At 38.0% G+C, this 26071-nt stretch overlaps 2 protein-coding genes across 4 annotated transcripts; one reads left to right on the top strand and one right to left on the bottom strand.

The window, feature by feature from the left end:
- The first annotated feature begins 12526 nt into the window (after positions 1-12526).
- On the top strand, positions 12527-15303 carry LOC132068035 (protein ACCELERATED CELL DEATH 6-like). The gene is made up of 3 exons (XM_059461496.1): positions 12527-13191; positions 13815-14338; positions 14515-15303. Exons 1-3 carry the CDS (start codon positions 12615-12617, stop codon positions 15118-15120), a joined length of 1707 nt encoding a protein of 568 aa, XP_059317479.1. The 5' UTR covers positions 12527-12614; the 3' UTR covers positions 15121-15303.
- A 1303-nt stretch (positions 15304-16606) lies between these two features.
- Positions 16607-24841, bottom strand: LOC132068032 (probable protein phosphatase 2C 38). 3 transcript variants are annotated; one of them, XM_059461493.1, is made up of 6 exons: positions 24650-24841; positions 23365-23423; positions 22010-22639; positions 19096-19463; positions 18503-18739; positions 16607-17069 (listed from the first exon to the last, which is right to left on the bottom strand). In XM_059461493.1, exons 3-6 carry the CDS (start codon positions 22341-22343, stop codon positions 16839-16841), a joined length of 1170 nt encoding a protein of 389 aa, XP_059317476.1. In that variant the 5' UTR covers positions 22344-22639; positions 23365-23423; positions 24650-24841; the 3' UTR covers positions 16607-16838. The 3 variants fall into 3 exon arrangements, with proteins under 3 accessions (XP_059317476.1, XP_059317477.1, XP_059317478.1); XM_059461494.1 differs by lacking the exons at positions 23365-23423; positions 24650-24841 and adding an exon at positions 24194-24216; XM_059461495.1 differs by lacking the exons at positions 23365-23423; positions 24650-24841 and adding an exon at positions 24054-24077.
- Between the last annotated feature and the right edge of the window lie 1230 nt (positions 24842-26071).

The following is a 26071-nucleotide window of genomic DNA, read 5'->3' as shown; positions in this document are numbered from 1 at the left end:
TGCAGTTCTCTTCTTCTCTTCTCTGGTTATGAGGTTGGTGGATACCTTGCTTAGTTGGGTTGCTGCGGAAAGATCCCAAAGCTTTTACTGGTCCAACTCTCAATACAAACTGATAGTATATTGCCGCTACCATTGCTTCCTCAATACAAAATGAATGAGGGGGAGGGAGATGAGATTATGGTTGTGGTTAAAAGGACTTTGGGTCGGTTGGGCGTATGGATCAAATTCTTTTTATTAATTTGGCATTTAAAATTGGACTGATTTAATTAAATGAGGTAGACCTTTAATTGGAGGCCACGTGTCATATATGATATTGTATAATTGTCGTTAATGAAAAATGGCATGATGAGCCATTTTGGTTACGGCGATGGCATAAATGAGCCCAACTATTGACAAGTGGCATAAATGAGCCATTTTCGATAATTCGATGGCATATTTGAGCCTTTCCCTTTAATCTATATATAATATAAAGCTAGGCATAGATAATCCTATGTGGCACCTCTCTATGGCCTCTATTGGCATTTATCTTTTTTCTCCTTTTTTTGGATTTTTATGAGTTTTTTCTACATAACATTTCTATTTACTTATTACTTATTATTCAAAAATAAATGTGTCAGTTACTACTTCTCTATTCATTTTTAATGTTTAATGTTTATACTTAAATGTCTCAATACTTACTACTCTTATGAGCTATGCATGAAACTTTTTTATACCCGTCCTTTTCTACACCCACGTTCCTTTCCTTCATAACCAATCTATATCTATATATAATATAAAGCTAGACATAGATAAAATAATGTGACACCTCTCTATGACCTCCATTAGTATTTATCTTTTTCATCAATTTTTTTGACCATTTTCCTATTTTCAAAAATTATGTGCTATTTTAAAAAGTGCAAAAATCAAAAATCTGAAAAGTCATTTAACTGAAAAATAACTTTTAAATCCATCTTAATTGCCCATCTTAACCATGCCACAACGTCTCATTCACTGCTTCTTCATTCTTGCACATGTAAATTTTTATTTCATGCACGTTAAAATGTGACTATAATGAGTGTTAAAAGCATTAGTATTAATTTCTCTCCTCTTTTTTTGGTTTCTCCATTTCTCTCCTTCAATCTATTTAATTTGCTCTTTAATTTTCACCTTAATTTTCCTTAAAATCTTCTTCATAGTAACTGCCGAGACATCATCAAAATACCTAAACGTTTTCCAAGTAGAATAAGGGATACCAAAAGGGCATTAAATACTAAAACAACTAAAAAACTTCTTAGAGGTTAAAACTACACTATAAAATGTGATCTTCCAATTATTCCTACACATGAACATGGAGTTCCAGATAAGGAATTACATGTACATGGACCGATAAATTTTTTTGGTAAAAGTTATGTTTCAACTTCTGCAACTAGCCTCTTCTCTCCCCAATGAAAGAACCTATCCTTATCCATTGTATTTGTTGGCACCAAGTTCTTAAGAAAGTAATACAAAATTAGGCGTCGTGAAATTTCCATCATTTAGAAGCCGGAGAATTGGTGGAATGGGGAGGCGGCTGCGCGGCTCCTTCCGGGGGAAGTAGCGCAGTAGGTGCGGATAAGATAGTAAGATCAAGAACAACGACATCTAGGACATTTTACATTTCACAATAGTTTAGTTATGAGCAAAATACAAGTCACGAAAACATACATTTCTGTTATATCCGGCATTTTTGCATATTCGGAAAAATTCGAAATAATTGTGACTCGCAAGAGATAAGGCCACATTTTGATTTTAATTAATTCATATGTTGTTCATGAAAGAATATTAATGTGGAAGAGTTGAGGAAGGCTAAGGGCAAAATTGGAATTGTAAAAATTTGTTTCATGAATTATACAAGTAGCCAAATTGTTGGGCCAAAAAAAAAAAATAAGAAAATGAGGCCCAATTTAAGGGGCTTGGCCGGCCACTTTATGGCCCAAATCCATGGATTTTAATTAATCCATGTGATGAAATAAATAAGAGGGGCTATATAATATTATGCAATATATGGAAGTTTCAAGAAAAATCAAAGAAGAGAGGAGAAAAGAGAGGCCTCACGGCCAAAGGAGAAAAAGAAGAAAAAAAAAAATCTTGAGTTAAATCCTTGGTCCAAAAATTCTTCTTTCTTGTATTCCTACTAAGCTCAAGGTCGTCTTGGTATGGTATAATTTTAAGGCAAGAAAGTTACGTTTGTGGCAAGTGAAGAAGTTGGAGGAAAAGGGTAAGAATTGCATTCTTTTTATGGAAATTTATATTGCATAATGAGTAGAATTTAATGAAAATTATAGGAGTGTTGTGTGTGGTGTGCAAGCCGTGTGTGTGTGTGTGTGCATGTTGGGGCCGTGGGTGCCAATTGGTGAAGGGGTAGGTGAGTTGATTTTATTTGGCATGTTAGTTGTGTTGTGGTGGTCTTTGTAATGTAAATGAAAGATTAATGGTTTAAGTTAGCATGAAAATTGGTTGTAGATGGTTATGGGAAATTATGGGATTTTATTATAGATTTTATGTAATTATGGAAATGGAATTGTAAGATGCAAATTATGATTGTCGTTAATGAAATTGGAAGACAAAAATGTGTTATGGAAGTTATGTCGAAAGTTGAAAGTTTTGGATGAATTATGGTTTCGGTGGAATTTTTGAATAATTTGTGGAATAATGTGAAATTCTCTTGATTTGCTTTTGAATGGCCTTGAATTAGAGAATGAATATGAAAATGTTAATATTAGTTTGAAAGTGTGAAGTTGGAGTCGAAGTTGTTACGTTATGAAGAAAGAGGGACTATTTATGTTGTAATGAGTTTTGTATTGAAGATTGATGTTGCTAGTGTTGTTATTGATTTGGTTGTTGATATTCTGAGCCGAGTCATATTCTCGGGGCAGCAAACTTATAGGGGAGATGCGCCCAAATTTACGTAGACAAAATAGCGAATTAAAGATTTGAACTCTAAAAGTCTTACTATTGACAATTGGTAAACATGACCGTTTGTAGATTTTTGGGCGAAACGGGAATCGAAATTGGACGAGCGTAAAAGCGCAATTAAGGTATGTAAAGTGTTGCCCTTCATTCTTTGGCATGTTCTAAACATAAGAGGCTCGAACGCGAGCCTTAGATACAATTACGTTCCTAGAAATTCGGGATTGAAATTGGCTCCATTTCATTCACTAAGATTGAATTAGTTTCCTTATAAATTGTTGCCAAAGTGACTTATGTGTATGCAACCTTCACAAACGGAGTCGGGTTGTTCCAAACCTCTCATGAATGACTCCATAAGGCCTATGATCCGTAATTTGAGTTCACCGCCTCGAGTGACCCGAGGTGGGCCCCCAGATTCCGAGACCTCTTATTATGGCCTAGTTCGACTTATTTCTACCCGGTTCTTAAAGGAAATTTTTGATCATTGCTCCGTTTGTCTAATGATAAATGTGATGAGTCTATAATATGTTTTGATATGTGTTATGATCCTAGAAACATGATTTGATATAAACAATCGTGCCATTCCCAAAAAGGGCATATATGTACACTATGATTGGCGTCCGACTTCTTTGAAATGATCTGCCATTCGAACTGTTCTATTTGTTAAAGAACGACCATTCTGATTATTCCGTTGAACCCCGTGGTATATTTGTTATGTACGAACAATCTCAGAAATTCTGTTTGACATAATCCGTCGCAACTTACGAAAGGTACATTTTATGATTTATTGTTTGGTTTGGCTAGTGAGTCTGAATTTATATGCATATGTTTCCGCACTACTCTGTTCGTGCAAGCTACAGTATGTCTTCTCACTGAGCCCGGGCCAGGACACGATCTCGTGCGCACCTCTCTGCATTATTCACCGAGTCCCTCGTACTTGCGGGCCGGGACACGTTATCTGTATATGTTTATGATATGATGATACGGGGATGGTGGCCAGGATGGCACATGATGATTATTCACCGAGACCCGCAGTAGAGGGCCGGGACACGTTATGTATACATGGTACATGATTCTGACATGCATGATTTCACTACCGAGTCCCTTAACAAAGGGCCGGGACACGCTATTTGCATATATGATATATGATTTTGTTATACATGATTTTACTTACCGAGCCCCTTATCAGAGGGCCGGGACACGTTATATGTTTATATGATGTTATATGATTTGGCATGCATCATTTATACTTTGGCATTGCTTTTTCGAGGTCTCGGATAAGGTACTCATCTTTTGTACTTCGGACTCTGACTATAGCTCCGTCTGTTGTATTTCTGGATCTCCCAGACTCGAGTATGACTCCGCTAGCTATATCTTTATATCACCGGCTCGACCGTGGTTACGATTACATTTCGTACCCCTTTGTTCCACGACTACGATTATATTGGTTACATTACGCTTACATACTCGGTACATTTCCGTGCGCGACCCCCTTTCTTCGGGGGTTACGTTGCCGCCCCGGTACGGACACTTCTTTTGACACGTCGCGGTTAGGACACACTTAAGTTCCGCTACTTTGGAGTGCTCCTGTTGATCCGGAGCTTATATTTTTGGTATATATCTTCTGTCGTTTCCATTTTTGTACACATGGTCATTTGGGGTACGGCGGGGCCCTGTCCCGTCCTATGATTCTGTTATGTCTGTTAGAGGCCTGTAGACATGTATGTGGGTTGTGGGTTGCCACTGTCCAGGAAGGTGTATATGAGATTGCGATTTGAGTGACTTCCGCGATGATGGCCTATATGATTATGTATAAGTCTATGTGTGTAAATACTTTCGTGCGATATATTTCATATCTATATGAATTTATGTATGTCTAATCTTGATTTGTATGGTTGGCACGCCAACTGGTCGAGATAAGTACGTTCGGTATCCAATTAGGATACCAGTCGCGGCCCACGGGGTTGGGTCGTGACAAAAGTGGTATCAGAGCGGTTAGTCCTCGGAATGTCTGCAGGCCGTGTCTGGTAGAGTCTTGTTTATCGGTGTGTTGTGCACCACATCTATAAACAGGAGGCTACAGGACATTTAGGATGTTACCCTTTCTTTGAATCTTAGATCGTGCGATAGAGCTGTGCTATTAGGATGACTCTTTTCTGATCGGTTGTTGTATTTTTCAGTGATGCCTCCGAAGAAGGCAACGGCTGCCCAGAAGGGCAAGGCAGTGGCAGAGACAGGAGAGACTAGCCGGGCTCGGAGAGTTACCCGGACCCTTGCTCAGATTATGCATGATACTGCGCCTCGGCCAGCAGGCTCTGCCACGCTATCATCATCAGAGGAGTATGGAGCAGCAGCAGCTGCAGATCAGGGGGCGGCTCCACCGCCCGTTCCCGAGGTTCCAGCACCCGAGCCTCCAGCTCCTCAGCCAGGCGCGGAGGATAGGACGTTGAGGGAGGCCGTGCGATCGACGACTGCGGTAGCGGGACGAGGCTCGCGGCGCGGGCGGGTGATGATGATGACGGCGTGATAGCAGAGTTCGGGATTTTCGACATGTGGTCCCCGAGTTTTTTGGGTCCGGGCTTTGAGGAGGACCCCCAGGACTTTATTCGGCAGATGCGGCGCTCGTTGAGACTGGTCAGGGCTTCAGAGATCGAGTCTGCAGGCGGCCGCCTTCACACGAGGGTTACGGGATGTTGCTCTTAATTGGTATGAGTCCCAGGGAGATGTCCCGGGGGTGAGGGTGCTCCCCGGCCCACGTGGGACGAGTTTACGGTTGCTTTTCTCCGTCACTTTTTGCCTCGGAGTTGCGGCGGGGAGGGGGGGGGGGGGGGGGCGATTCTACTGCCGGCTAAAGCGGAGAGGTCGAGAGTATAATTTGGAGTTTGATTTGGAGTTTGATTCTGCGGCTCGGATATGCACCCACCATCGTAGCGGATATGGAGGATCGGATGCATCGATATGTGATGGGTTTGGGACGCTTTACTTGGTTGATAGTTGTATGGCGATGGCGTCGCGACTGATATGGACATCGCCCGATTACAGGCTTACGCCCAAGGGATGGAGGACCGCCATCGAGCAGATCAGACCAGCAGAGATCGTGATAGGAGGCCGCCCAAGAGGGCCAGATCTGCGGGGTATTCCGGAGATTCCCGAGGCGGATGGCCTCAGCAGCAGTCCGGTAGGTCCCTTCCTCCGTCAGACCGGGGTACACAGTCCGCCGGCAGACGTTTTAATGGCGCAGGTCCGTCTGGAGCAGGCCAGAGTTCTAGGGCCTCGGATTCGCAACAGAGCAGGGGGTTCAGTCAAAGGAGGCTATCTATGCCTCAGTGCCCTCAGTGTGGCAGGCACCACCCGGGAGAATGTCGCCTCGCCACCGGAGCCTGTTTCTCGTGCGGCCGTCAGGGCCACGTTATGAGGGAGTGCCCGTACAGGGGCGGTTCAGGTTCAGCCCAGCCTACTCGGTCAGTTGCCGGCTCATCTTCTCCTTCGGTAGCCATGCGCCCCACGGGCGAGATATGCCGGCACCAGTGAGTCGCGGCAGAGTCGGAGCGGAGCACCCAGGTTCTAGCGGTCCTTCGAACCGCGTATATGCTTTTGACCAGCCCAGCAGGACCCCGGGAGCGTCACCGATGCAGACCCGGGTATATTATTAACTTTTCCTTGAAAGGTATGTGCATTGATTGATCTATACTCCATTATATTACGTGATTTTCTTTTTCTAGGTGTTCGCAAAAGTAAGGTAAACCCAAATTAATAAAACCATTTGAGACAGCTATATATATATATATAGATGAAAAGGGATATTGAGGATTCAGAAGGGTGATATGGTAATTGCGCGGTTTAGATCGGGGTGGGACCCGCTACGAGAAATTTCTGAAAATTTATTAAGACCCCGATCTGCCCTAAATTATGTGACAAAGGTCGTACGGGATAGTCGACGCAATTATATTAGCATTAACACACCAAAACGCATGAAAGTTTTGAGGTTAAGCGTGCTGGGGCCAGAGCAATTCTGGGATGGGTGACCTCCCTGGGAAGTATACCCAATTTTCATAAATGTTGTTATAAAAGACAGATGGAAACTCTGGGGTAACCTAAAGAAAAAGAGAATGTGTGGAGTAACTAACACCCTTACAGAAGTCGCGCAGACCGAAGCGGACTAAGTGGGTGAAAGGAAGAAAGTGCAATACCGCTCGAGAATTAGGGCGAATTTGAATAGTGGTTGGAGACGTTTGCAAGTAAGATAGTAGTGAGCGTATATGTATGTGTATGATTTTCCTTTGGTGACCATATTGATTAAGAGACAAATCCCAGCGACTAGTGTTGCGATAGATGAAAGGTTTTACTAAACGGAATACATGAAACAAAACGGAAGTTAGAATACGAATGTTGTAAGGGGAAAGATAAACCTTGATTTCATTATACATTAGTCCAGTGCGATGATATCTGGAGAAGAAAATAAGTACGGACATTAGAAGGGATGAAGGATAAGAAATATGATTGAGCAAAACCTTCGAAAGAGCCGACGAGCGACACATAAAACTATTTGTGTGGAAATCTGACGAACAAGTCTATGAATGAGTGAACAGGTTTTAATGAAATAACTCGTGGTACGACGATCAGGGTGAGTAATGAAACGTCGACAGGGGAAATTTTCGTAAATTACTGAAGCATTAATGGAAATGGTCTGATTCTAATCATAATTCTGTCTGTTATACTTTTGCGCCTCTGATTTTGATGAAGCTCTGCCTATTATGCCTCTGTACTTCTGAATCTGATTACGTTTCTGTCTGATATGCTTCTATACGTCCGACTCTGATTACAAATCTGTCTGATACTTCTCTGTACGTCTGACTCTGACTACGGATCTGTCCGACATAGTTCAGTACATCTGACTTTGATTATGGATCTGTCCGATATGCTTCTGTACGTCTGGCTTCAATTATGAACTTGTTTGATGTAACGTAGGATTACGATATTGTTGTAAGGAACCGAGAAGTGTGACAAGAGGAGAAAGATGTTGATGGCTAGACCGAAAAGAAAGGACAATAACATTGTTAAATATAGAAGCAAAAGATATGTTGGGATAGAACAAGCAGGAATTGTAAAATAAATGCCCCCACAGGCGCTCTGATTAAATACGAGTATGTAGTTGACAAGAGGACCTCCCCCGAAATGTTTGTAAGACCTATAAGGCCAATTTAACATTCGAGGACGAATGTTCTAAAGGGGGGGAGGATGTTATATCCGGCATTTTTGCATATTCGGAAAAATTCGAAATAATTGTGACTCGCAAGAGATAAGGCCACATTTTGATTTTAATTAATGCATATGTTGTTCATGAAAGAATATTAATGTGGAAGAGTTGAGGAAGGCTAAGGGCAAAATTGGAATTGTAAAAATTTGTTTCATGAATTATACAAGTAGCCAAATTGTTGGGCCAAAAAAAAAAATAAGAAAATGAGGCCCAATTTAAGGGGGCTTGGCCGGCCACTTTATGGCCCAAATCCATGGATTTTAATTAATCCATGTGATGAAATAAATAAGAGGGGCTATATAATATTATGCAATATATGGAAGTTTCAAGAAAAATCAAAGAAGAGAGGAGAAAAGAGAGGCCTCACGGCCAAAGGAGAAAAAGAAGAAAAAAAAAAAAATCTTGAGTTTAAATCCTTGGTCCAAAAATTCTTCTTTTCTTGTATTCCTACTAAGCTCAAGGTCGTCTTCAGTATGGTATAATTTTTAAGGCAAGAAAGTTACGTTTGTGGCAAGTGAAGAAGTTGGAGGAAAAGGGTAAGAATTGCATTCTTTTTATGGAAATTTATATTGTATAATGAGTAGAATTTAATGAAAATTATAGGAGTGTTGTGTGTGGTGTGCAAGCCGTGTGTGTGTGTGTGTGCATGTTGGGGCCGTGGGTGCCAATTGGTGAAGGGTAGGTGAGTTGATTTTATTTGGCATGTTAGTTGTGTGTTGTGGTGGTCTTTGTAATGTAAATGAAAGATTAATGGTTTAAGTTAGCATGAAAATTGGTTGTAGATGGTTATGGGAAATTATGGGATTTTATTATAGATTTTATGTAATTATGGAAATGGAATTGTAAGATGCAAATTATGATTGTCGTTAATGAAATTGGAAGACAAAAATGTGTTATGGAAGTTATGTCGAAAGTTGAAAGTTTTGGATGAATTATGGTTTCGGTGGAATTTTTGAATAATTTGTGGAATAATGTGAAATTCTCTTGATTTGCTTTTGAATGGCCTTGAATTAGAGAATGAATATGAAAATGTTAATATTAGTTTGAAAGTGTGAAGTTGGAGTCGAAGTTGTTACGTTATGAAGAAAGAGGGACTATTTATGTTGTAATGAGTTTTGTATTGAAGATTGATGTTGCTAGTGTTGTTATTGATTTGGTTGTTGATATTCTGAGCCGAGTCATATTCTCGGGGCAGCAAACTTATAGGGGAGATGTCGCCAAATTTCGTAGACAAAATAGCGAATTAAAGATTTGAACTCTAAAAGTCTTACTATTGACAATTGGTAAACATACCGTTTGTAGATTTTGGGCGAAACGGGAATCGAAATTGACGACGAGCGTAAAGCGCAATTAAGGTATGTAAAGTGTTGCCCTTCATTCTTTGGCATGTTCTAAACATAAGAGGCTCGAACGCGAGCCTTAGATACAATTTCCGTTCCTAGAAATTCGGGATTGAAATTGGCTCCATTTCATTCACTAAGATTGAATTAGTTTCCTTATAAATTGTTGCCAAAGTGACTTATGTGTATGCAACCTTCACAAACGGAGTCGGGTTGTTCCAAACCTCTCATGAATGACTCCAAAGGCCTATGATCCGTAATTTGAGTTCACCGCCTCGAGTGACCCGAGGTGGGCCCCCGCATTCCGAGACCTCTTATTATGGCCTAGTTCGACTTATTTCTACCCGTTCTTAAAGGAAATTTTTGATCATTGCTCCGTTTGTCTAATGATAAATGTGATGAGTCTATAATATGTTTTGATATGTGTTATGATCCTAGAAACATGATTTGATATAAACAATCGTGCCATTCCCAAAAAGGGCATATATGTACACTATGATTGGCGTCCGACTTCTTTGAAATGATCTCGCCATTCGAACTCGTTCTATTTGTTAAAGAAACGACCATTCGATTATTCCGTTGAACCCCGTGGTATATTTGTTATGTACGAACAATCTCGAAATTTTCGTTTGACATAATCCGTCGCAACTTACGAAAGGTACATTTTATGATTTATTGTTTGGTTTGGCTAGTGAGTCCGAATTTATATACATATGTTTCCGCACCACCGTTCGTGCAAGCTGCGCATGTCTTCTCACCGAGCCCGGCCAGACACGATCTCGTGCGCACCTCTCTTCATTATTCACCGAGTCCCTCGTACTTGCGGGCCGGGACACGTTATCCGTATATGTTTATGATACGATGATACGGGATGGTGGCCGGATGGCACATGATGATTATTCACCGAGACCCGCAAAGAGAGGTCGGACACGTTATGTATACATGGTACATGATTCTGACATGCATGATTTCACTACCGAGTCCCTTAACAAAGGGTCGGGGCACGCTATTTGCATATATGATATATGATTTTGTTATACATGATTTTACTTACCGAGTCCCTTATCAGAGGGCCGGGACATGTTATATGTTTATATGATGTTATATGATTTGGCATGCATCATTTATACTTTGGCATTGCTTTTCTGAGGTCTCGGATAAGGTACTCATCTTTTGTACTTCGGACTCTGACTATAGCTCCGTCTGTTGTATTTCTGGATCTCTGACTCCGAGTATGACTCCGCTAGCTATATCTTTATATCACCGGCTCTGACTGTGGTTCTGACAGTTACATTTCTGTACCCCTGTTCCTGACTACGATTATATTGGTTACATTCTGCTTTACATACTCGGTACATTTCCGTACTGACCCCCTGTTCTTCGGGGCCGCGTTACATGCCCGCGGCAGTACGTACGCTCCTTTTGACACGTCGCCGCCTTAGGACACACCGTTCCGTCACTTTGGAGTGCTCCCGTTGATCCGAGCTTATATTTTTGGTATATATCTTCTCGTCGTTTCCATTTTTGTACACATGGTCACAAGGGGCACGGCGGGGCCCCGTCCCGTCCTATGATTCTCGTTATGTACGTGAGGCACCGTAGACATGTATGTGGGTTGTGGGTTGCCACTGTCCAGGAAGGTGTATATGAGATTGCGATTTGAGTGACACTGCTTGCGATGATGGCCTTAACGGCTTATGTATAAGTCTATGTGTGTAAATACTTTCGTGCGATATATTTCATATCTGTATGAATTTATGTATGTCTAATCTTGATTTGCTGGTTGGTACGCCAACTCTGTCAGATAAGTACGTTCGGTATCCAATTAGGATACCAGTCGCGGCCCACGGGGTTGGGTCGTGACAATTTCTTTTATGTTGTACAACATTTAAGATGATTCTTGGTAACAATAATGCTTATCAAAATCTGAATTTAATTGATCGTCATGCGTTTGATTGTGAAATAGTTATTTTTCTATTTCTTTGTTTTTTAGTTTATTTTCAATTAACAACACCCTATTTAGCAGTAATTTTTTTCACTTAAATTGATGCTTAAATTGTTGATTGTAGCAAGTAGTAAGAACTTATGTTATCAGTGATATTTTTCTATGAGTTCTTTGGGGCACAAGAATATATATACCAATATTATGCCTTCTTTTCCCTCAAGTTTCTCTTTTGTAGGCAACTGTCATGGAGGGAGTTGAAAGAAATGTTATAACTCATTATGTGAATATAGTGAATGCCTATTAGTAATTGTTGAATTTAGCAGGGAGTAAGAAGTTATGTTATCTGTGATATTTTCCTAGAAGCTCTTTGGGACACAATCAACAATATACCAATATTATGCTTTTTTTCCCTCAAGTTTCTTTTTTGTAGGCCACTGTCATGGAGGGAGTTGAAAGAAACGTTATCACTCATTATGTGAATATGGTGAATGCCTATTCATCCTTCCCGCTCTCATTTTTTTATATTTTTCTAAAGTTTTATTAGATACAGTACTTTTTTTAAAAATAGCTCAATGATACCTTGATTCTCTTTGATCAGTTACCTTTATCTTTGTTTTTCTACATATAAAATGGGAATTGGAGAAAATAAAAGAGATTTTACTTTTTTGTTTGTTTTGGAAAATGAACAACAATAATAATTGTGCCTACAAACAAATTGTGATCGACTATATGAATTTCCGCAATTCATGTAACTCTTTTTAAGTTCATCTCAATCCAATATTACATAAATAAAAGAAGAGAAAAATTATCAATGCACTAAAGCTAAACTCCCTGATGAAAAGAAAATATATGTTAGAATATTATACGTACAATAGAAAAATCATATAAAATTTGTTAAATGAGTGCAAGAAAATTGACCTACTTGATGGCTCTTTGGATATCAGAGATGAAAATTTATTCTGTAAATTCACGTGCACTAGTTTATTCTAAAACAAAGACTCAGCAAAGACTACGTCAAGAATCCTAATTTCTATATGATGTTTCACCCGGAGAATGCAAAGGACTCACAACATCATATTATTACATCGGAAGACTACTCACAAAATCATATTATTACATCGGAAGACTTTGGAGATCAAAAGAGATGGATCCAACCTTATATAATGCTGCGGCGGAAGGAATTATCGTAGATGCTGATTTTATACTTGCTGATCAACTGCAAAGGGATGAAGAAAATGGGTACCAGGTCACTCCAAAGGGCAACACTGTCCTCCACGTCGCAGCGCTGTATGGCCAATCAGGTTTCGTGGGACAAGTCCTTGAGATTACTTCCGCGTTGTTATGCTGTAAGAACAAGAAAAATGAAACTGCACTTCACTTAGCAGCTAATAAAGGGCACAGTGAAGTAGCCCGGGTGCTACTTCGCGCAGCTGGAGAGGGGAATAAGGAGACGCTCATGAGGATGACAGATGACGATGGAGATACAGCTCTGCACAAGGCAGTGAGGAGTGGATGGGTAGACACTGTCAGACTCTTGGTGAAAGAAGATCCTGAATTCGAATTTCCAGCAAACAAAGCAGGGGAGACACCCCTATATCTGGCGGCAGAGTCTGGTTTTGTTGACTGTTTGTTGGAAATCTTGAGATCCTCCATCAAACCAACATATGGCGGTCCATGTGGTCGAACGGCTTTGCATGCGGCAATGATCCAGAAACACAGTGGTAATTATTTCGGCTTTTAAGTTAAGTTGTGTGTGTAAGTGTGTAGATTCTTTACACAAACAAGTTTAGTTGACTTACAATAATCACAGCAAGCCTGATAAGGTAACCGGAAAAATAGAGTAATAACCTCCTATAGCCGATTAAATTGAATTAATAGTGTATACTTGACTCTTGAAGTGTATATCAAATACTTTTAAGTTATATACACTTGAAAATTTTTTACAGTTGTGAAGTAACTTGCTATAGCATGTTATTTAACTTCTTATTCAAGGTCACTATCAATGCTTGTTATATAGAATTGAGTTTAACTTATATAAACTGACAATATTAAGAATTTTTTCACTATCAGGTGACCTTTACTTGTCGTAGTAGGTAACTTGTCTTATTTCAAGATTATAAATCTCACTTTTTATGGAATGACTTGACGGTGTAAAAATTCTCTATATTGTGGGTATATATAAGTTAGATTCTATAGAATTACCTATAGGTCACGGTTCAAGCCGTCAAATCAGCTATTGATGCTTGCGTTAGGGTAGGCTGCTTACATTACACCCGGGGATGCTTCGTGCACCAAGCTACCTTCTTTCTTCCTTTCTTTTTTTACTAATATTTGACACATCCAGATTGTGCGACATCACTATGGCAATGGAATAAATCGTTATGCGAGGAATCAGACCAATGGGATTGGAATCCACTGCATTATGCTGTTAAACGAGGATTGAAATTAGTAGTTCGTGAAATGCTGAGGTGGAAGAAATCATTAGCCTACATTCAAGCAGGCAGTGGAAATGACTGGACGACAACAATTCACATTGCAGCCAGTAACGATTATGCGAACATGATAAATGAGCTATTAAATCATTGTCCAGATTGCTGGGAAATGCTTAACAGCAGTGGCCAAAATGTTCTTCATGTTGCCATGTCGAACAATAAAATAAGAGTAATCAATTTCATACGGAATTCTAAAGAGTTTCACAACTTTATTGACGAGGCGGATAATGATGGCAACACTCCTCTCCATTTGCTTAGTGCCTCTACTAGTTTACTTTTGTCTCTAAGAGGATATCCCCATGCAAAGATGTTATTTAACAAAAAAGATCAGACTCCACTTGACAGATCAGAGTCTGGCACAGAGACAACACAAATAGTACGTAATTGTTACTTATAGCCTGTTTGGCCAAGCTTTCAAAATCTGTTTATTCTGAAATGTGAATCTTCAAATTTATTGAATACTCTAATCATCTAAAATATCACGTTTGATACTCATATTTGATAGAAGTAGAGGGTATATAGCTACTGAAATTACATGTTCTTCCAAAATAGGAGAAACGATCATTCAAGCGGAGGCTTCGCCTTCGACTGGGAGGACGCAGCTTCGAGATAAGAGGGGAGAACATGCAGGAGCCGGAGGATGAAATGGAGTCAAGGGGCACAAATACACAACAGAGGGAGAACAAAGCTAAGAGAGATAAAATAGGCAAATTGCAAGATATTATGACGGCAACTCAAATACATCTAGTTGTGGCCGCTTTACTAGTGACGGTGACCTTCGCAGCCGGTTTCACAATGCCGGGAGGTGTTGAGAGCGATCCCGGCCCTAATAAAGGAATGGCGATTTTGGTAAGGAAAACAGCGTTCCGTGCATTTGCTGTTTCGAATGCCATTGCCTTTACATGCTCCGCTGGTGCTGTATTCAGCTACTTCTCCATTGGAGACAATACAGCAGCTACAAAGAAGTTAAAAATTATACGTCCGCTTTTTATGGGGGCGAATAATTTGCAGCGTGGAGCGATATTAGCAGTAGTAATTGCCTTTGTAACTGGTACGTATGCTACTTTAGCACATTCAGTTGGCCTCGCCGCTACTGTCTGTCTCATCGGTTGCGCCTCTTTCGTTGTGTTCACTACTCTGAATTCTGCCTTCTACTGAACTCGTGATAAATCAATATTAAGAAAAGAGATAGAGGGATTAATGAACACGAGCAGAGACGGGATCTCAACTGTTAGTACCTGAATTCTGAATTAAAGCTTTATATATATTTAGTAAATTTCTTAACACATATACAAGGAATGAATCAAAATTACTGAATTTTGCGGAACTCATGATGTAGGCTATTCTAATTAATATGTTGTGTCATCTCTCATTATTTCTAATGAGCATTTATATAAGGGAAAAGGAGTAAATATACCCCTCAACTTTGCGATTTAGAGCAGATATACCCTCGTTAAAAAAGTGGTTTATATATACCCCTGTCGTTACTAAATGGTGTAAATATACCTCTGCCGTTACACGAATGGTGCAAATATACCTTTTTCACTGGCGGAAATTTTTAAAAAAAAAAAAGAAGTCATTTAGCTTAGTTTTTTAATTAAAAAAATGTCGCGTGGCTTTTGGGTAAACATATTTTTCTAAAGCCGCATGATAATTTTTTTTCTAGTGTGTCCGGTCTGGTTCGTTTAAAAAAATATCTCCGTGACTTTAGAAAAATAAGTCGACCCATTTTTTAAAACCAACCAGACCCAACCCACTAGAAAAAAAAAATTACCATGTGGCTTTAGAAAAATATGTCTTACTTAAAAAATATGGGTATACTTTTTTTTAAAAGCCACGTGGCATATATTTAATTTAAAAAAGGCTAAATGATTTTGACAAAAAAATTTGTCAGCAAAAAGGGCATATTTGCACTATTTTGTAACGACAGGGATATACATACACCACTTTTTAACGAGAGGTATATCTTCTTTAAATAGCAAAGTTGAGGACTATATTTTTTGTGCAAGTTGGATTCAAGGAAGTGGTGATCGCTCAGTTGTTGCTGACTTAGTTGAGTAGTTTGATTGGACATGGAGTTTAAGATATCAAGGAAGATTTTTCAATCTTACAGTATAAAACAAGCTAGGAATATTTGTGTGGTTATAAATCATCTCGTTAAGCGTAAAAGATAAAGTTTAAAGTTAAATTGTTGCCAAATAAGGAAATGTGTCATTCTTTTGGGACTGACTAAAAAGAAAAGCGTGTCATATAAATTGAGACAGAGAGAGTAACAAATACAATTCAATCATTGGAGTGGGTGAAAATTCTAGGAGATCAAGATTTAAATGTGAGTTCACATCGATAGCAAAATGAATTACTAGCGTGGAAGAAATGATAACTACGTTACTGTAACCTATTAAACTACGTTAATAGCGTCGATTTGCTTTTGACACTATCAGTAAATACAACTTAAATGGATTTAACTTTACCCTGCACAATTTTGTATGTATGTAAAAAGCAAAACAAAATTTGTGAGTCAAATTACTACAAACATCTATAACACAGCAAAAAGAAATTTAATTGGATTAAATGGAAGTTGACAGAAAAACAATTGAATTCAAGAAAAGTAATTGTGAACACTCAAATATGGGAGTCTTTAACATCACTTCAGAAACTAAATCAGCTTTCAGTTTTGCCCTTAACTTTCAAAGTTTCATATGCCAATATGTGGAAATTTTTGACAGAATTTGCCCCAAGCAATGTTCATGGCATAATCATCAACTTACCATTTATACATATTTTTTTCTCTCTCTCTGTTTCACTTTCTGTTTTAAGAAAACTTTTCATTAATAAACTCGAGGGATTAAACGTAGGTAGGTTATAGGTAACTTATTCTAGGTATTGGCATCTCGGGGACTTCCTCCGCCTCCTTTTATCGAAACCACTGGCGCACGGAAGGAGCTTCGACTAATCAAATGAGAATCAAGAAACAAAACTATGACCGTAATATCGTCATGAAAATGCCGCCTCACTCCTCTATCTATCCTTTTCAGGTCCGCATATCTCATTTCTCGTTTCTTTGCTGCTTCCTGAAGAGCAGCTTTTACAAGTTTTCTAGCAATGCCCTGCACAAATTTGTAAATATTAGTTTCACTCAGGCGCGGAGCCACAATGGAGGCTACGACTTCGACGGAACAGTAGCTTTGGCTCAAACCCTGTATTTGTGTTATAAAAATTCACTTAATATGTGCAGGGGCCAGAACCCATTAAAATAACTGGCTTCGCCACTGAGTTCAGTAGAGAAAACAGCTGACACAATAACTTCATAGATCTTTTTATCATGTGCTCCCCATGAGCAAAAGTTCCAACAGTCGGTAAATTGTCAATTGCTGTTTCTTGAAGCAGACGGGTCATGTAGAAAAGAAAACTTATATGCAAATAATCAACTTAGTGTTGATGTCTAGTGAAACACAATACACAAGTACAAGCATACATGTGGAAATTGGATGCCCATCGAATCGAGAACAAAACCACAAAAAGGAAAGAAAAAAAAATTCCAAATAATACTTTACACCTCTAAAATTTCTAAAATTGTATTATTCTTTGATACGTAACTGTAATATGTATTGTTCTTTGACAAGTGTAATATGTATTATTCTTTGATAAGTAGATAAGAATACACATATTTAATTCATAATCTCAAGGTCTCTTTTGTAATCGTAGGTATTAATGTCAAATAATGCCTAGTACTTCCTTCTCTTTTGGTAAAACCAAAAGAAAGTGATGTCCCTCCCCTTTCCTCTCCTCTTGTATCTTTCTTTTGTCTAGTCTTTGTTTCTTTTCCCTTTCCTGCAATCTAAGACTTTTTCTTTTACAACCGTGGTATCCAAGCCAGCTTGTGCGCACCTCAACTAATTCAAGTCATCTTTAAATGACATCAATCAAAGGTTTAATCAGGGAAATGGCTTGTTAAACTTGTACACTAATCTATTAGTTCTATGTATTTCTCGTCTCGTCCCAAGTTTTCAAAATTAAAATATAAACACGAGTAAATATCTCAAGCACACACTAAACAGATTTACTAAAAAACCACACTGCTTGCTGGCAAACAGAGAACTAACAGATACTAAAACGCCGTATTCTCCAAAGATTGAGGAACAGGAGATCTTTTAATTTTTTTTTATTTTTTTTTTTTTAATTATATAGGGGGTAGGGGAAGGGGAAATGGGGAGGGGATTACAACGTGGGCATTCCAACCCTCACTAACAAGGTGAAAGTTCAGGTAGTCAACGAACTGAGCTACTAGATCCGTACAGGAGAAGATCTATTAAGAAAGATTTATACTAGAGAAATCTTACTGCCACCTCTCTCTCTCTCTCTCTCTCTCTCTCTCTCTCTCTCTCTCTCTCTCTCTCTCTCACTCATACACACACAGACACACACCAACAAATGAGAATGATATGATAACAAGAAAAAGAATAGAAGATATTAACAAAAGAGGAAATTCTTTCATTATTAAAAAAAAAAAAAAAAGAAAAAAAAATGAGAACAATCTTACATGGTGTTCACAACTGCTGACAATGTCCACAGCCTCTTGGTTGCTTAGATGCTCCCATAAGCCGTCTGACGCAAATATGAGAAACTGGTCTTCTGGAAGGAGCTTCTGTACAAATATTGATGGCTCGGCAAGGAGAATAGGCTTCTGGAAGGTTCCAGGAAATCGAAACTTAGGGAGCAAAGGCTCTTTGTTAAACTCCGCTCTCTTCAAATATGCATCACCGATTGATCTTGAAACCTGCAAAAGTGCATTGAGATTTCAGCATCACGATATCGAGTTGATGTCATCTGCTTCAGACAGCTTAGGAATGTGGCAAAAGTTCTTTGAAGCATTATTGTCTTCCTCACTGAAGCTTAGCGTAAGGAGGAGAGTATTCTATTCATGCTTCTTTCAAGAGAGTCAGACATAATGATGGGCAGCGAAATGAAGGTCAGAGGTAGGATAGGAAAGACCAAAAATCTGAAATACTTTTATTTATACAAATTTCCGTTTTGACCTATTGGTGGAAACGGCAATCAGTCAGAACATCCAATAAATAAGTGTAATGAGCCGCACAGTGATTAACTGATTATGATAACATGGAAGTAAAGTACCTGTATAATTCCCTTCACGCGCCAAACCTTGTGCTTTAAAACTACTACATGTGGATCATCAGGATGCAGAGAATGCAATTCTTCACGGACGGATTCCAAACTCGCGTTGTGTTCAGAAGATAATTGAACTGCTTTAACCTCTTTGAGAGCCCTCTCCCGTTTTCCTAACACCGCACGAGAATCTCCAGCGTTTGCGATGTATAATATCCCACTGCATATAATACCCACTAAGCAGCATGATCCAACTGAAGCAATTTGGGGTCTAGTTTGCCATTGCTTTCTCACTAGAGAGAGAAACTCCTCTTCTGTTGCCAAATATGCCTTGCTTATAACATCGGCTGACATTACTTGATCCTCTGAGGTGAATTCTGCGTCACAAAGAGTATGTTAACATTTCAAAGGGTGAGAGAGAATCGCCAAAGCTTTCTTTACCCAATTGTTTTCTTTGTTCTGAGAAGGGAGTGAGCAAGCAGAAAATGAGGCTGATCCAATGCTATTTTATGGAATAAGCAGATGGCATTAACCAACTTTTCTATAACATAATACATGAGTGATGAGATCTATTATCTTCTTTTTTTTTTTTTTTTTTTTTTTTTTTTTTTTTTTTTTTTTTTTTTTTTTACAAGTAGAAATTTTAATTGGTTGTTCTGCTAGTTTTTAGTGATGAGATTTATTACCAGAGTTGGGGTCTAGTACAACCAATATGATTTGATCTCTTTTATGATTGTAGGTATTTGTCCATTAGCAAATGGGTGTTGGGACTTTAAACCCAAGCGACTTATCATGATTTGAATTACAAGATGTCACCTTCGTGATGACACTAAGTTGTATGGATATATCATGGACATGGAACCTGTAAGGTCTACATTGCTGATCCTAATACCATGAGTTTTTGTCTCTAATCAATGTAAGATTGACATTGACAGCTTCCTAACACATTTATCAATCACACCTAGCCACACCTCCTGATTATTATATTTGGCCCCTTAGAGGAAGCCCCAGATAAACAGTGGCAACTTTTTTTATAACCATCGTGTCCGGACCAGCTTGCAAGCACCTCGACTGATTCCACCAGATACCTGCCACCTCCCACCAGCAACAGGTACCTACCAGGAAACTTTGTCCACCAAGGCTAAGGCTAGGACAGATAGGAAGAAATCACCTAGTGTTTTTGTCTCTACTCGGATCTGAACCTGAGGCCTCATGGTTCTCAGCCCACTTCATTGACCACTAGCCACACCCTTGGGTGCAGAAAAACATCAATTTTACAACCCATAATGCTTGCTAAATCCATGATACATTTACTGGCACTACGAGAAAAAATCCTGTTTTCGCCCATGTTAATCTTTAGACCAGAAACTGCTTCAAAAACAAGGAGTACAACAACAACACACCCACTTGAATCCCACTCAGTGGGGTCTGGGGAGGCTAGAGCGTACGCAGACCTTACCCCTACCTCGAGAGGCAGAGAGGCTGTTTCCGGTAGACCCTCGGCATAATGACAAGCAATTCAAAGCAGTATAAAAAGTCAGGGCAAAATAATATAAAAAGCATGATAAAGCTATATGAAAAAAAAGTAGTTGTAACTACCACAAATGCATACGATAATCGAAGCACAAGAAAACAACAGATAGTCGCTTCAAAAGAAAGGAGTACTAAACTTAAATAAAAACTGCAACTTGTCAGCCCCACACAACAACAGTGTGTCATCCACATATAACAGTACTGGAAAACAAAAAAAAATAAGGCTCAAATTCAGTAATTTGCAATCCCTGGATGAGGAAATTAAAAGATTATTTCTGTTGAACCTCATGTCAGTTGCTTCATCTCTAATCATAATCTCAATATTTCCCATCACAATCTTACTTATCCAGAAAAATATAATTCCTGTCTCTAGCTTTTCTTTCAGGTGATTAACAAAGGAAAAAAAAAAATATGGCTAGGATACGGAGCTCGTGTTAGTTCTCTGTTACAACTTGCAAAGAACATTTAAACATTTCCTAAAAGGGAATAACTCCCAACAAAAAACAGGTGTCGCATGTCCAAAATCAAGCATAGCCTTGAACGCATCAGAAATTACTAGAAAGCTGGATGAAATATGAAGAGTAATACTATTTTTTTTAGAAAAAAAAAACTATGATCTGTAATTTTAGTTATATCTTTTTTTATTTTTGCGTAATTAGAATCCAGAATCCTGCTTCTAAAAGTTATCCTTTCAGTAAGGGCATTATATACCAGAATGGTAACATATGAGAGCATTTGACCTAATCATTCGTCATATATGATCAGAAGAACTAAAGTTATCCAAAAAAAAAAAAAGGGAGTTCAACACAGTGTGAACTGTAAACCAAGGCGAAAAGCCCAAGAAAAATGCCAAGGTCTACTGGAACTTTTAGTGCATGGTGCAAACAAAGAACGTGCTTTATTGATTAAAGGGTGTGTGTACATGTATCTTCTTGTACCGCCCTTTCCGAGAAAGAGCGCCTAGCATCTAAGGAACGTGCATTAGCACCTTGGTGTCTGCACGAACCACAGCCTAAGTGGGACCTACGACACTCTAGCTTTAGTGTCTAACCACACCTCAATAGCACATTTAACAAAATGATCTAATACAAACAGGAGGAGTGGTCAATGAAATGGGTTGAGAACCATGAGGTTTCAGGTTCAAATCCCAGCGGGGCAAAAATACTAGGTGATTTCTTCACATATGTCCAAGCCGTGGTGGACATAGTTACCCAATACCTGTGTTAGTGGGAGGTAGCAAGTACCCCGTGGAATTAGCCGAAGTGCCCGAATAAAGTAGATAAGTCATGCTTGTGAAGCAGATATACGTAAGACACAAATGAAATGCCACAGATATAGTTGATATTTGAAGCAAAGCATAGGAAAAAAAGGAAAAAAGAAAAAAACATACTCTTGACGTTCTCAAAAAGGCGTCCATTTATAAACCGGGCAGCTTCCGCACCTGCATGGCCATCATATATTCCCACAAAGGTGCCCTGAGGACCTGTTTCAACCAAACTCATTGACCCCGATTCAAGCTGGCTCTGATCCTCCAATATATTATTCGCTTGAATTACAGCCATCGAGAACTCCCCATTAACATGGTGCCCCGAATCTTTGTACCACCACAATCCATCAACACAGCCGCCTGGGTCTCCTCCTCTACTGCTGCTATTTTCACCTTCATTATCTAATGATGGCTTCCAACAAGGGTAAACAAACTTTTTCCATGTAGTTGTCACCATACCTTTGCATGTTATTGTTACAGTTAAACCTCTCTATAACGGTGTCGTTTGTTCCAATATTTTATGGCCACTATAGTGAAATGTTGTTATACATAACATATAATATAACATAGCATGAAAATCAGTTCCAAAAAACTTGGTTGTGATAGAGGATGGTAGTTATAGAGAGGTCTGACTGTATTATGACTCACCCAAAGGGTCCAGCAATCAAGTACTTGCCAAGCAACAATTATTCCAAAATCTTGCCAAATGTTCCGGCGTTTGTGCATATATCAAGAAATGCAGGCACCATGAATCTGTATACACCCAAATGATCCAGCAATCAGAAGATTCATCAAACAACAATTGTTCAAAAATCCAAACCCCAGCTCGAGACCTGTGTTGTAAAGCTGAGCAAATGACAAAAATGGTCCCTTATGTTTGAGGGTAGGTTCAAAATAGCCCCTTAAGTATGCATTTAACTGTTTTAGTCTTTTACGTTCGCCAAAAGTTAACACTTTTAGTCTCCGTCAAATATTTACCGAACTCTGTCCGTTAGTTTTGATGGAACCTATGAGAAAAAAGGATTTTTTTTATTTTTATTTTTTTAATCAAGAGAAAAAAGGAAATTACCAGGTACTCACATTCAGAGGTACAATTTATGTAGTTTCGGCTATTTTTAATTTATTTCTAGAGTCTAGTGCAACTTTTTGAGGTGCAATTTTCGGTAATTTTTTATATCTTCTTAATGTTAAGTGTAGTTTCTTATGTTGCATGTTTTTAGGAATTGACGAGACTTGTTGATGTTTATAGTTAATTTCTTTTTCCATTGTTTCCGTCAAATCTACAAACAGAGTTTATAAATGTTTTACGGAGACTAAAAGTGTTAATTTTTGGCTAACTTAACGGACCAAAAATGTTAAGAACTTACTTAAGGGACTATTTTGAACCTGCCCTCAAACATAAGGGACCATTTTTGTCATTTTCTCTTGTAAAGCTTGCCAAAAGTTCAAACTTTATGCATATATCTAGAAATCCATACCATTAATCTGCAGACCCAGAAACCATTAGCTACCTAAATAAATAATGTAGCCAAAAAACCTGCATTAGAGACACAATTAATGAGAAATTTTGATCTAAAAAGTAAATGGGGTTTCAAGATTATACACAATATAGATACCAAGCAATGCAAACACCATTAATCTGCATTGGCGGTGACAAAATTAGCCCATGAAAACATGATCCGCCCAACCAATTCAAGTTTTGTTGGTCATTGACCCACCCATTTATTAGCTCAACTCATTTTAGCCTAACACATTTCAGCCCATCTCAAAATTGGGCTGACATGTAGCCTAAATTGACTCATAGAAACCTTGTCAGAATATTTTCAAAAAGACATATTTTTCATTTGATATGTTATACATGTAACCATAGTTTTATTAGGTACTTCAAAAAATATAAAAGAATCAACAACAACAACATACCCAGTGTAATCCCACAAGTTGGGTTAGTGTACGCAGACCTTACCCCCACCTTGGGAGGTAGAGAGGTTGTTTCCGATAGACCCTCTGCTCAAAAACAAAGCAGGTCAAAAAAGAAAAAAATTATAAAAGAACAAACAAGGAAATTAAAACTTAATAAGAATTGTGTGGGTTGGGTTATGACCCGTTTTTAGCCCTTAGCCCAACTCATTGACCCGCCCAAATCTAGCCCAACCCACCCATTCGACACCCCTAATCTGCATACCCACATAAACAAGAACAACAATCTAAACAGAGAAACTACATTACAGACCAACAAGATGAACAATTAAGATAAAAAACATAAAGGGGTTCAATACACAATATACATAAATCAACAAATGTATACACCATTAATCTGCATACCAACATAAACAAGAACAAATTTTGATACAAGAAATGAACAATTTGTGATTAAAAAGGATAATGGGGTTTCATTTTTCAAGATTATTATACACAATATACAGAAATCAACCACTGTATACCCCATTAATCTGCATAACATCATAAACAAGAACAAATTTTGATACAAGAAATGAACAATTTGAGATTAAAAAGAATAATGGGGTTTCAGTTTTCAAGATTATTATACACAATATACAGAAATCAACCAATGTATACACCATTAATCTGCATAACAACATAACCAAGAACAAATTTTGACACAAGAAATGAACAATTTGAGATTAAATGAATAATGGGTTTTCATTTTCAATATTATTATACACAATATAGAAATCAAATACAGAAAAAATGAATTTTGCACATTGGAATATCAAATCAAGATTGTATATTGCATTTGAATACCTTGAATCAGAGATACCCAATTGGTGTGGCAATGAAAATATCGACCTCTTAAATCAGATTTTGATTAAAATAAAATAAAAAGAATGGATTTTTCTCTTGCAATGAAAGAGAAAAAAAAAATTGTTTCTTTACAATGTGGAAAAGGGTGATAGAAAGAGGAGCGTGGGGAGAAGAAAATGGGGGTAGTGGGGTGAGAGTGGAGTGTCTTTTTATTTTTTATTTTTTATTTTTTTTAATAAAGAGGTTGCACAAAAAATATAAAATTTATTTTGGGTAACATTTTTTTGTCTCAATTTAAGTGTCTTATTTTTTTTTTTAATTTGTCCCAAAAAGAGTGTCTCTTGCTATTTTTAATATATTTTTTTTAATTCAGATATCATATATGACAAGTTTAAGATCACAAGATTCAAATGACGTTTTGCTTACTCCACACAACTTTAACTTAAGACCACAAGATTCAAAAGTCTTTATTTATTTCTTAAACTTTGTGTCTAGTCAAATATAAGACACTTAAATTGGGACGGAGGGAGTAACACTTTTGATCTCTCAATTATTGTTGTAAAACTTTATGTAAAAACTTACCCCCACAGGCTATTTACACCAAATCAATGGATGTATGACGTTTTTTTCAAATATATACAGCTATCATTTAACCATGATTAACTAATCATATATTCCTTCATTAAATCACTTAACCATGATACAATGTATGGATTTGGTGTAAACATCCAAAGGTGAATAAGAATTGCGTTCTTATGATATCTAACTAATTGAGTTTAACCTTAATTACTTGGAAAGTATGTTTTGGTCATTTTACGTAAGAAGTGTGTTATACTTGATTTATAGTTGGACTACTATTAAACTATATTATTGTCAAATATAGAGGTACATGAAGGTTAATAATTTAAATATTTGTAAATTTTCATAGGTATTAAATATGTGCATTTCAAGTAATTGAATGGATTAATAGTGCACATTTCTAGTAATTGAAGGGATTAAACTTATGATACTTAACTAAGTGCGTTTAACTTTTAATTACTTAAAAAGTATGTTTTGGTCATTTTATGTAGGAAGTATGTGGCATTTGGATTATATTTAGAACTATATTATCATCAAATATGGAGTAACATGACAAGTTTAATATAATACATAGATAATTAAATAGCGGAACAGTTAATAATTTTAAAATTTTGTGAACATTCATAGGGATTGAAAGTGTACATTTCTATATGGAGGTCGAGAATTAGGTTGAAGACTAGAAGGATAACTTAATTTCTACAGAATTATGCCGGATAAAGCATAGTTTTTATATAACTTTACCCGAATAGGCATATTTTCTATGAAACCTTGCCTTGCAAAATACAGAATCTCTGATTTCGTAGACCATACTTTGGCCCACAAATTTTCATTAAATGAGAAGTA

This window comes from Lycium ferocissimum, chromosome 8, assembly GCF_029784015.1.
Source record: "Lycium ferocissimum isolate CSIRO_LF1 chromosome 8, AGI_CSIRO_Lferr_CH_V1, whole genome shotgun sequence".
Taxonomy (NCBI): Eukaryota; Viridiplantae; Streptophyta; class Magnoliopsida; order Solanales; family Solanaceae; genus Lycium; species Lycium ferocissimum.
This window is presented reverse-complemented; position numbering and strand designations above follow the sequence as displayed.